Consider the following 12,704-nt stretch of genomic DNA (forward strand, 5'->3'; position numbering starts at 1 on the left):
CTTGCTCGTTTGTAATACCAGTTACAGGATATCCTGTACAATACTTTTTACTTTAAGGCAAGACCGCATATTTACAACTATTCCTGGTGCTATTACGAAGCTTCAAAATTTTACATAATATTGATAAAGCAAAGATAATACCTATACGTTATTTGAAATATTGATAGCTCAGCTATTTTGCAAAATTCAATACTAAATAGATATATTTACATAGACGGAAAAAATATAATTTGAATAAACATTTGATGGAAGACGTATTTAACAACCCAGCGAGTATATGCTAGATACATGCTCTTGCGAAATGAATGCAAAAGAAACGCAATAAAAACAAGCAAAGAAAAATGCCATTTAGCTCTTTAATAATAACTCTGGAATTTCGACAAAGAAATCGATTATACTAAATAATAATGTAATATACGTATTCGTTACGCGTATGTTTGTTCATTTATGTATATAGAATATGTAGAAATATATATATATATTCTATTGTGTCAAGTTGAGTAATTTGAACCTATCCCTGCTACCTCATGTTGCCTGTTCCATCGTAACTAATCGGGTTGGGAAAAGGATATGATTATCTATAAGGATATTCATATAAGGAAAATAGTTTTATAAGCTAAGAAGACATGTATCACCCATGCTTCATTATTTAAACTACACTATATATTCTCCTCATGCCTCATGCAAGAGTGTGTACGTAATTTTAGGAAGCTTACTTGATAATTCATTTAGTTATTTTTCATGCAATTGTTTTGGAAGAAACTTGTGTTAATTCCAATGGTGTAATACATATACATATTTAACAAATCAAAAATATTCATTAATTTAATACGGACAATTTCACGAATAACGCTTTTAATAGAAACATTTATTAAATTAAATAGAAATGCAATATAAATTAACATTATATCATCATTGACGTAGGACTTTCTCTATAAGAATTATTTTACAGCATGCATTATGTCGAATTATGTATCGAAATTTAATTCCAATAAGATTTATACTTGTATTTTATTATTTTCTAATATTCCTATTTCTTTAATTATCGAACATATATATTTTATCAGATAAAAATTCTCAATTGCAAACTATATTCAACATGTATATTTAAAAATCGCATGAGGTATTATTTTCAAACGCCTCCACTATTAAATTGAAAAAAGATGTTAGTCCTTCTTAATTCAACTCTTAAATAAGATTATACATTTGAATATGCATAGACTGCAATAAGTATCTATTAAGCAAAAACGAATGATTATAATAATAAACCATGTACTCACCGCCTTCATCTTCACTGTCACTCATGAATGTTTCTTGCATAGATTCGGGTGCTTGTACTCTATATTTTTCTTCAATAGTGATAGTATGTGTTGTGGTAATAATAGTTTCAGTTACAACCTTTAATGTCTCAATGACGCTGATATAGCCAAGTTTTTGTGCAATATCCAAAGCAGTTTGCCCATTCTATAAAACGTAAGACAATTTGATTTTTTTAACGTGTTTTGTAAAAAAAACGTTGTCTTGCATATCGAGAATTGGATTTTTAGCTCTACTTACATTGGTTACAGCATTTGGCTTAGCTTTACTTTCTAATAGTAAATTAATAACCAGCGTGTGTCCCTGCTGAGCAGCTTGGTGTAACGGCGTGTAACCAGCATTGGTACTGTTATCAACAGTTGCACCGGAGCGCAAAAGGAATCGCACCATTGCTGATTGTCCAAAATGAGCTGCAACGTGCAATGGCGTGTAACCAGCCTGAAATAAACGCATATATTTAATAAAACATTTGATATAAAAATAAAAATGATAATTGTAAGATATAAAATATTTTTTTATAAGATAGTACAAACAATACCAATAATTACTATCACTATAAAGACAATAGAGTCAAGTGAACAAGTCGGACACTTAAAGATAACAATACAAAAAATGCAACCTAGAGCTACTTAAAGTACTTATTGTGTCTCCAATGATAATTGAATTATATTGACAATGTTAACGATGTAATCGTGAATATGATAATTTTTGTCTACGCTCAGTTATAGTATTCATCGTCTATCGTGTCATTGATCTTTCGCTAATTGTATTGTTCTTTTTCATAGCATAAATGTAGATAAGCATAATTACATTACCTTTGTTTTAACATCGATCTGAGCACCATTCTTTACGAGGATAGAAGCAACGTTGACCTTATCCTCTTGTGCGCATAAATGTAACGGCGTAAGACCATTCTGAAAAAAAAAACAGATTAATAAATAATAAAATAAAGAATATTTTCCAATTATGTGCGATTGTACCTTCGCCTTATGATTTGTGTCTGCCTTGTGTTCGATAAGTAAAGTTGACATATCAGTGTGTCCTTCTTGTGCACTTAAATGTAGCGGCGTAAATCCAGCTTTTGATTCTGCATTAGCTTTTGCACCATATTCCAGTAATGTTGTTGCAATGTCCATCTGCATACAATTATTCAAATTTTTCTGTCGATTTTGTCAATTATTTAAACATCATTTTACTCTGTTTACTTGCCTGATTTTTTCGTGCAGCAATATGTAAAGGTGTATGACCATTTTTAGCCATAGCATGTGGCGAAGCACCCTTGTCTAATAGGAGCAATGCTACATTCTGATGATCGTAATGCGATGCTACGTGAAGAGGAGTTACTCCATTCTGTATTTAATAAATCGATCAAAATATTTGTACTTGTCGCGTGTTTATGCTTATGTATAATTTTAATAAAAAATCAATAAGACGCTGATTACCTTTCCTTGAGCATCAACCGGTGCATTCTTTTGTAATAACAATCTTGCCACGTTCATATTGCCGTATTTAGCTGCCAAATGCAATGGCGTAAAACCTTTTTTAGTCGTAGCAGTAAGCGATGCGCCGTTTTCTAATAAAACTGAAGCAACCTACGCACAAAAAATAATTGTTAATACGTTATATTTAATATAGGGATAATCAAATATTAAATTGTATGATTAAAAGTTACTTGTAACTATAAAATATTTACCTCTTCTTGACCTTCCTTAGCAGCGATATGAAGTGGAGTGTACAAATCTTTTGTTGTTGCATCAACTCCAGCACCGTGTTGTAATAGCAACATTACGATATCAACGTTACCTAAACGGGAAGCAACGTGGAGTGGTGTTTGTTCCTCCTAAGAATAAGAATATGACAAACACATGAAAATTATTCGAAATAAGAAAATAAAATTACATGATATCCGTACCCTTGCTCTAGCGTCAACTTGAGCACCATTCCTAAGAAGTATCCTGATAATATCAGTCTGGTTTGCTCTAGCAGCTAAATGTAACGGCGTCTCGCCTCTTACTGTCGGTATGTCTGGACTAGCTTCGTGTTGCAGCAAGTAAATGACGATGTTCATACATCCCATAAAACTTGCTACATGCAGCGGAGTTAATCCGGACTAAAACAAATAAATAAATAAGTTTAAGAATTGTTAATTATTATATATACACAAAAAATATATTTTTTTAATATTTATTACAATTATTATTTACCTCCGTAGTGGCTTCGATACTAGCTTTGTGTTTTAAAAGAAGTTCAACTACTTTGATTCTGTTCTTCTTACACGCGATATGAAGAGGTGTGAAACCATTGAGTGCACGTGCATTAGGATCCGCATTTCTATCGAGTAAAAGTTTGGCCACTCTTACGTGACCACAATGAGCTGCTACATGCAATGCTGTTAAATAGTCTACTGTTACTTCGTCCACAGGTGCACGATGATAAAGTAGAACCCTTGCTGCGTCTACGTGATCTCCTTGAGCAGCCATGTGTAATGGTGCGAGACCATTCTGTATGATAATAAAAAAGAAATGCATTATTCAAATGATAATCAAATATTATTTAACAACGATGTCGTTTTTGAATATATAATTTATTACCTTTGTCTTAGACCCAATGGGTGCTCCCTTTTCAATAAGAATATCAACAACTTCATGATGACCTGATCTTGCTGCACAATGAAGAGGTGTAAGGCCATCTCTCGTTTTAGCTTCGATATTTGCTCCTTTATTCATCAGATGACTTACCATTTTTATTTTACCCCATTTTGCAGCTACATGAATCGGTGTAATATTGTGCTATACGAATGAACAAACAAACGAAAAAATAAAACGTAAATATCATATTTGTTCAAATATTTTGTAAATACTTATACTTGCACGTATGTGAATATGATTGAATACTTACTTTAGCAACAAAATTAACATCCGCGCCTCTGTCATAAAGTAAAGAAGCAATTCGATCGTTGCCATAATGCGCGGCTATGTGAAGTGGCGTAAAACCGCTTTTCGAAGTTACATCGGGATTATGGTCGTTCTGTTGAAAAATAAAACATACGATAAAGATTCAATAAGCCCGTTAATTACTTTTTTATCATTTTCAATTTACTTAAAATATTAAATAAAAGCGTATTGTGTCGACTCTTTGATTAATTTATTACAAATTCATAATGAATGATAATCCAAAAACGTTTAGCTACCTATTTGTCAGTCTGACGTATTTCATATAACGATGATGTATAATTCATAAATAGGTCAAATACATATTCTTATATGACTAAAAAAAGCTACAGTACTTTTTTAATAACGCGTAAAAATACATAAGTCGATATGAGGTCTCATAAACGATTTCATCCTTTTCGTATTTAATTAAAATCATATTTACCTATATACAGATTAGTATGTAATTTAAAATTCTTTTCATGTAATTAAAACGTTCTAAAACTTTCAATGAAATATATGCGAAAATACTTATACAAAAACTGTTTTACATTATTTACAGAAGTTTATGAAAAAAAAGTTAAAATTATCCTCTAACTTTTTATTCGAACTATAGAATATTTTAAAGACAAAGTTTTCCGATGCGAGATTATATTTTCAGAGAATGTTTTTTTTCTACACGTACATCGATTCGAAATATTTGAAAATTTAAGAGACGAATTTTTCTTAGAACATAATAATTTTCACTATTTTTCTAGCAGTATTTTTTTACTATTCTCGTTGATAAAAATCGGTCAACTATTTGGATTAAAAGAATATATGGTATAAACTAATAGAAATGTATTGAGTGGTGAACCCTATTAACAAGAATAAGAGGATTGCTACGAAGGGCTCTTTTGCTAGAAAAAGAAAAAAAAGAAAAAAAGAGAAATATGACGTCGTACTTGTAAAAGTAGGGCAGCCGCATTACAATCATCCTTCTTAGCTGCGATGTGGAGGGCAGGTAATCGAACTTTACCGCGAGTATCATTTTCCAATAGAACGGCAACTACTTTATCGTGACCCTGTTGCATGGCCACCGCCAATGGAGTGAACCCATCCTGCGATAGGAAACAAATAAAAATAGGAGAATTCAATAAATTACAATAATTAATTACATTATAATACATATAAATTACATTGTATCTCGTAGAAATTTTAACACGAAATTATATTCGAGAACCATTCGATATATTATGTATGTGAACAAAATTTTTTCAATCGAATTAATTTTATTTCGAGAATTTTTTGTGCCCCCTGGCAAATCTTGTCTATACGAAGGACACATCCTTGATATTTCAAAGTAATCCTTGTTTTTTTTTTTTTACATGCTTACATCACCCGTTCCGTGATGAATTAATCGACCTATAAATATATTGATCTTTTAAATGAATTCCAGATCATTTATCATTTATTTCAGTCGACCGTCCAAAAATTATTCCTTATCTCTCGTATTAGAAAAAACGGCCTTGGGCATCAATAAAGTGATTTACCCTAACCCTAAATGATAGCGGCTCCACCCTTTTAATAGTGGTAGAACTAATTTGTTGGCAGACATCCCTAATACGATTTTTCGTATTACCGGGGGATAAGATGATAATGTAAATGAGTCGACGTAAATTGAATCGTTATCGATAGGGCAAACGTGTAATACTATTAGCAATAATAGTGATTATTTCGAAACAATTATAATACAATTTGTAATAATAAAAATACTTTAACAGAAGAGATATTTGTCACTCATAAATAAGAGTAATCATAAATCACAAATAATCTCAATGCGATTTCGATTCGCGTTTGCAACCGAATCGAAGAAATACTTGTTTCGAAACTAAATCTTTGAAACGTATAAAACATTTTTTTTTTCGAATAACACGTATTTATAATTAAAAAAGATTGTATATAACAAGTACCTCCGTAGTGAGGGTTTGATTTGCACCCTTATTGAGGAGGTACTTGACCACAGAGTCATGATTTTCCTGAGCGGCCATATATAGTGGTGTGAACCCATTTTGTGACTGTGCGTTGACAGAAGCACCTTGTAGAACGAGCAATTGTACAACCTCCTCTTGTCCAGCTGAAACAAGATATTAGTTTCACACTGATGTGAGAGAAAAGTGGTCGGATATCATATACATTTCCCCATTATGTGACCCAGGAAGAATTGAGTATAAAGTAAATAAAATGTCAACGTACATGATGAAATCCATAAAAAAAAAAAAGAGAAACAAAAAACTATGAAATATCGTATATTTTCGTGTATAGATAAATCATCAAAAGTTCCATTCTTTTTTCTTCGATTAAACGTGTCATCGCGGCGTTGAACATAGCAATGCATTTTTTTATTTTTATTATTGCCTAGAGGCAATGCACCATATCGGTATCAAGGTATGGAAAGAGATATGGGTTAATCGATATAATCTGAGAGTACGTGTATTTTACGTGTATTTGTATACGTTCGTCTATACGTATACACAGTAACACACACAAATGGAATACGCTTACTTACCAAGAGAAGCAATGTGCAATGCGGTGTTTCCCTTTTTAGTAGCAGCATCGACTACTGCGCCACGATTAAGAAGTTCTCGTACGATTTCCAAGTGGCCATCCTTAGCTGCCAGGTGCAAAGCATTCAGTCCGTTCTAAGTATAAAAAAAAAAAAATAAATAAATTCATTCCCGTTTTTGTTTAAATTCCGTGTAAGTCAAATATTCGTTATACGTATCAACGTATAATTCCTTACATAGTCAACCAAGTATCTTGATCAATTGCGACTATGTTAAACTCATGCGATACTCCACTTATTTTTAATAAACCTAATTAAAAATGATAAACTTACAGCATTCGATGCGTTAATGTCCACGCCCGATTCAAGATATTCCAAAACCTTTTCGAGTTGGCCTGCACGAGCTGCTCTCAAAAATGACGTGCTTGGATCGCTCTGAAAATAATCAAATCAAATCAAATCAAATAATGACACAAATTCTTAATTGTGATTATATTTATTCTTATTTCGATTATATTTTATCTTACGCGTCATAATTATTTAATGAACGGTTTACTCGCGTTAATACGATAAGTCGGACATATTGCATAATTCTCATTAATTTCATCCTAACTAGGCTAATGTACTCGTGTGAACATTCATAATAGAAATTATCAAGGGACCTTACGTAACTTTTTAATCCGTATATCTTCGTCCAAATCACGTCTCGTACATATGTATGTACTCACGTGCCTTTAATTCCAATGCTTTTCCTTCTTTGTATTCTTCCATTGTCAACGTAATAAAAAGAAAGTATTCTCTCTCTCTATACGATTTGATTATAATTTTCGACATGTTTGCAATGTCCTAATTATTGTTCTCTATAGTGCATTGCGTGATGCACGTTTATATTTAAATATCGGTGCATACGAAACTTTGTCAATGTTATCTATGAATTGTAAATGTTTGATCTACGAACATAAACACTTGTACACATGCATTCATTTTAACCGTGCTTTTTACGTTTCCATTTTATCGAATTGTATTTTCGTTAATCGATAAATTATCAAAGAGCTCGTTTCAATGTTATATACTATTTATAAATCCTAACAATAAATAACAAAGCTTAGTGTTCGCAGACAATGTATGAAAGATAAATTTATCGATCTTTGAAATTACAATAGTATAAAAAAAGAAATCTTCACGTGTGTATATACGTGTATATATGCATGTATGATCCTACTTATACATCTATCAATTTTTCTAGCGCAAAATGTGAAGAAAAAGAAAAATAATCGCGCACGACATGCTCCGCCATTATTTCACGATTACAATGCAGGTTGTTAGTCTCTGATGTGTATGTAGTTTACTGGAACATACGGCGCCTTTCGGTCTACACGAACGATTGATGCTGATCTCGTTATTTTACCACTATCCATTTGATCGATAAAGACTACCTTTTTTTTTTATTTATAACAAAGTAACACAATAATGCATGTAACATAGGCTTTCTCAAAAATTGCATTACCGTGACGATAAAAACATAAGAAAAAATCAATATTGAGATGTTAACGGAATTACAATATTTGATACGAAGGTGGGTCGAAAATTATTTTTAAAAAAACGTTGTTTAAAAAAAAGAGATAAAAATGTTTTTTAAAAAATAGAAAAAACATTGCTGTGTGCTAACGGTAAAACAAGAACAAGACAAGCGAAATATCTTGGTATACAGGTAGACAAAATTTATATCAACAAATGTATTATAAATATATTAATATTAATGATAATGTTAAAGTAAATGTTCGAGTTAATGTTTAAATCTTGTTACTTGCTATATAACCGTACTCCCCCACTCATTCTGTTTCCCTAATTTCTACTCTGCTCGCGCATCTCCCATCCCCTCTGTCGACTCTCTGTTTAATTCAACAATACTTATTAACTTTCGTGACAGAAATTACGAATAATCAATCATAGCCTTATTACAAAAAATATGTGATTCTATGATTCAGTTATTTTATACAAATAAATTTATAATGTTTTCAATTCGATAAAAAGAATTTTAAGGATATTACGTGTATGGATAACAATACAAAATCGTTATATTAAAAATATCAATTGATTGTGTAACGTTAGATATATTATATAACTCTCTATGTTTTATATTTATAAGAATAAAGTTTCATATTTTTTTTTACAGGGAAGAAGACACAACGTACATGTCTGGAAGCGAGAAAGTCGCGTGTTAGTCAGCCGCAACTGGTTTATAAGCTACGTTGTAAGCTTTATGTGGACGGTAAGTGTACGAGAATAAACTGACTGAACTACACCTGGATAGTAAAGGTAAGTAAAGAGGAGTTCACAGGTAGAAGAGACGAGACGAGACGCTTCGGCGTCACCCAACGACGAATACCCTGTCGTATTACTGGAACGCATCGTATTATCGTTCATGCATTGCATGCATAAACGCTGTCGAACAATAAATCGATAACAGAGTACGTTGGACGCGTTTTTTTCAGGGCAAATAACCCTTCTCCACTGTCGCAGTAATTAACGTACGGAATATTTATCGTAAATAATCGTCTTACTTATACTTCCTCAAACAAACAGTTATCCACGTTCAAAAGATTTCTTTTTATGTGATTACAAAGAATACATTTCAAAACAAATATAAAATAAATAAAAAGTTAATAAATAAGGATCTCATTATATAAAGTTTATTTGAGAATCTTTTTCCTTCTTTTTCAAGGGAGTACATTTCGAATCGTATTTATTTTCTAATGTAAATAAAAAATACTTAAACTGTTACCATTAACGATTAGTTAGTTTCTTTATTTCTTTATTTCTTTCTTTCTCCTTTATCTACCTATTGTTTTATCTTACTTTCTCTCTATAGCTTTCACGATGGACTTTATCTTCCTATCAACAACACTTCTCTATTTTATTTTTTATTTTTTTTTTTTAAATCGATCCTATTCATAGCTTTATGCTACGAAAAAAGATATAAGCCTTCCCTCATAAAGTAATTGCCAACGCTAACGAAATAAACCAACTAGGATTTACAGTCTATTAATTTCGTAGAGTATAAAAAAATAGCATTCGAAGTGGGTGGTTTCAATCAAGATCTTCCTTTTTTCTTTTTGTCTCTCTCTATCTCTCACACACACAAGTGGTAGTAACACCATATAACGTCAATGTTAATTTAATCTGAAAAGGAAGAATCTCCTGTTAGTAATATTATCTTCTTAGACACATTACGTATAATATAATATCATCAAATAAATCCGCATAATATGTAGGTGTTAATGTAAATCTAACGAACTGAAATAGAATTTATCTGACGTAGTAAAGAAGACTCTTTATTTGTATTTAACCGATTAATCGATTGATTTTTACGCGGTCTTAAATTAAAACAACTAACACACCATGATCTTACGTACGATATTCGATTATTTTTCATAGTCGAAGTACAATCATATCGCGAAATCGCACGAACGAAAGTCGAGTTATGATATACCAGGTATAGACGTAAGGTGTGTATGGTGTCGATAACGGCGACACATTTTTTTTTCATCAATGGCGAAACCGCGCCACGTATATTGTAACATACATTCTATATATGTCTTAAAAAAAAAAAAAAAGATTACTAAGTTTTGCGGTACAAGAAGTAAATGAACTGAAATAAATACGTGAGGCTACTTAGAAAGGGATATTATACACGTTTATGTTTGTAAGTATGTGTATTATACTTATGGTATATGTAGGGCCGCGAAACTCTACGACAGATCCGATTACTTCAACACGAGCTGACCTCGCAGGACGATAAACTCGAATAAATAAATCAAAATATATATTCACTTAAACTATCAATCCTTTGTTCTTAGGTGTTAAGGCACGTGACGATAAACGAAATAATGTCAAGATTATTTATATTTTCGAAATAATAATCTATGGGTTATTGACAAAGGCAAGATTATACATCGAAAATAATTTCGGTTGTTAAAAATAATATCGTTAAATATCAACCAAACAAAAAAGTAGTGTACATTAGAGATTCAATTGATTTCAAATGATGTTATTAAAGATTTCAAAATTTATAACAAAAATATAAAATTACACCGAATTAATTTGCACGTATTTTAATACATGAGATTATTAGTTTCATCGTATCAAATGTATATGAATTTTGAAAGATATTTAACGTTAAAAATAAATCAATCAATTATATTTCAGTTGATATATATATATATATTGAATATACGAGACGATTTATATAACTTATTTCCGTGAAACAAAATGAAAGATTACTTTGGAAAATTGACTTTATAGTATAATAGTATCGTCGAACGAATCGAGAAAAAAAAATAGGAAGGAATCCGTCGTAAATAAAAGTCTCGCGAGATAAATCTCTTTCGATATAAAACGTTAGATTCTTCCTTCAGAGAGAGAAGAAAATTCTTTCTAATCGGTGCAACAAAGATAAAGTGTCTTTTGTGTTTCACGATAAATGACGGCTCGGTTTTAAATAATTCAGCGAGCCCGTTTAGATCCAACACAACACGTGGACGTTCCCTCGTGTTATACTTGTTCCTTACCCTTCCCCCTTTTATCAGAGCCCTTCTTCTTCCTCTTCTTCTTCACCTAGCCATCTTCTTTCTATACTCTTTATCCACGAAGCGAAGCTGTATCTCCGGCATGGTAGAACAACCGTTGAAAAAGAGTAGAGAAACCGGTGGAAGACGACATCGTCGCGGTGGTCTCATTACTGTCTCTTTATTACAACGAACGAGTCTAGGCTCACTCAATGCGATCATATAGCGTAGCTATGCACGCATTTTAAGTACTATGCTAGCTTGATATTATATATTCGAGTCACCTCCTCCTCCTCCTCCTACTCCTACTCCTCCTACTCCTCGTTTAAATGTCTTTGATCTCAAAATCATCCCGTTGAAAATTCCATAGACATTTTCTAACCAACTCTCTACATTTCCTTATTATTATTATTATTTCATTCTAAATAAATAAGAACACGAATAACCGTTCTAATTGAAGCGTGATCAAATTCAAATACTTCGTATTCCACCCTTTGTAATACCTAAATATATGTCTACGGTAAGATATTTTTATATCTCGTCTCGAAAAATGACCACCTCACACATGGAAAGTTGGCTATTTTGATATCTCTCCCTTATAACTTTAATACTTAAATAACCTTTTGTATTCATTTTATGTAATATTTTCTAAAAATAACATTTCGATACGTTATAACGCGATCTAGAGTCGTTAATATTTTATTTTCTTCAATTCCAAAGCTTATGTTAGCAAAAAATTTAATGACAATTTCTTCGCGAAAAACCGAAGACGATCGTTAAACGTACCGGAACATCGGATAATTTTTATAACCAAAACAACAAAGAAGACGACTGGTACGGTTAAATCGTTTCTTTTATCGAAATTCCATCGAAGTTTTTCTTATCGTTGAGTATCCTTCCATCTCGCTAACACGAGACAACAGAACAGAACGCAACTAAGGAACAACAAACTGTAGGAACGAGGATGCAACGTAAGAAACTCATGGACCAGTAGATTCTCGTAGAATCTCGACTGTGTATCAAAGTTTTAAACTCCCGTCGATTGCCTCGGGTTATACCAGACGAGTCCTCGAACCAGCTTGAAGAAACCGTTGCAAACCCGATCGACTATACCGAGTGGGATATCATCTTTGGTTATTGCCAAAGTTCCAAAAGTTTGAAACATGTCGCCAACAAAACAACTAACACATTCGAGTAAGATTTATTGATCTTTATTTTTCTTATTATCGATCGACGAAAAATGTGACATGGCTAAAAAAAGCTCGTCTAACGGATACCAATTGATAAAATATATTCAACTTGATTATAATTATCTGAATATGAAATATTCTCTCATAATAAATT

General features: G+C 32.0%; 1 protein-coding gene across 24 annotated transcripts in view; it reads right to left on the reverse strand.

Moving 5' to 3' along the window:
* The window catches only part of LOC122526225 (ankyrin-3-like), a 71,915-nt gene that overhangs the window by 43,205 nt on the left and 16,006 nt on the right, over positions 1-12,704 (reverse strand). For all 24 annotated transcript variants that reach the window (XR_006305996.1, XR_006306003.1, XR_006306002.1 and 21 more), the window contains exons 3-17: positions 7,126-7,227; positions 6,796-6,928; positions 6,200-6,363; positions 5,192-5,347; positions 4,216-4,344; positions 3,909-4,106; positions 3,522-3,818; positions 3,230-3,427; positions 3,011-3,157; positions 2,760-2,909; positions 2,527-2,667; positions 2,298-2,453; positions 2,133-2,231; positions 1,558-1,755; positions 1,281-1,464 (exon numbers count right to left, since the gene is read on the reverse strand). Coding sequence is in view for 9 of the 24 variants with exons in the window: in XM_043649492.1 (XP_043505427.1) it covers positions 1,281-1,464; positions 1,558-1,755; positions 2,133-2,231; positions 2,298-2,453; positions 2,527-2,667; positions 2,760-2,909; positions 3,011-3,157; positions 3,230-3,427; positions 3,522-3,818; positions 3,909-4,106; positions 4,216-4,344; positions 5,192-5,347; positions 6,200-6,363; positions 6,796-6,928; positions 7,126-7,227 (2,452 nt within the window). In the remaining 15 variants the exon portion in view is untranslated. The remainder of the gene's footprint in view (positions 1-1,280; positions 1,465-1,557; positions 1,756-2,132; positions 2,232-2,297; positions 2,454-2,526; positions 2,668-2,759; positions 2,910-3,010; positions 3,158-3,229; positions 3,428-3,521; positions 3,819-3,908; positions 4,107-4,215; positions 4,345-5,191; positions 5,348-6,199; positions 6,364-6,795; positions 6,929-7,125; positions 7,228-12,704) is intronic.

Source organism: Polistes fuscatus, unplaced genomic scaffold, assembly GCF_010416935.1.
Source record: "Polistes fuscatus isolate 324 unplaced genomic scaffold, CU_Pfus_HIC Scaffold11, whole genome shotgun sequence".
In the NCBI taxonomy this organism is placed as follows: Eukaryota; Metazoa; Arthropoda; class Insecta; order Hymenoptera; family Vespidae; genus Polistes; species Polistes fuscatus.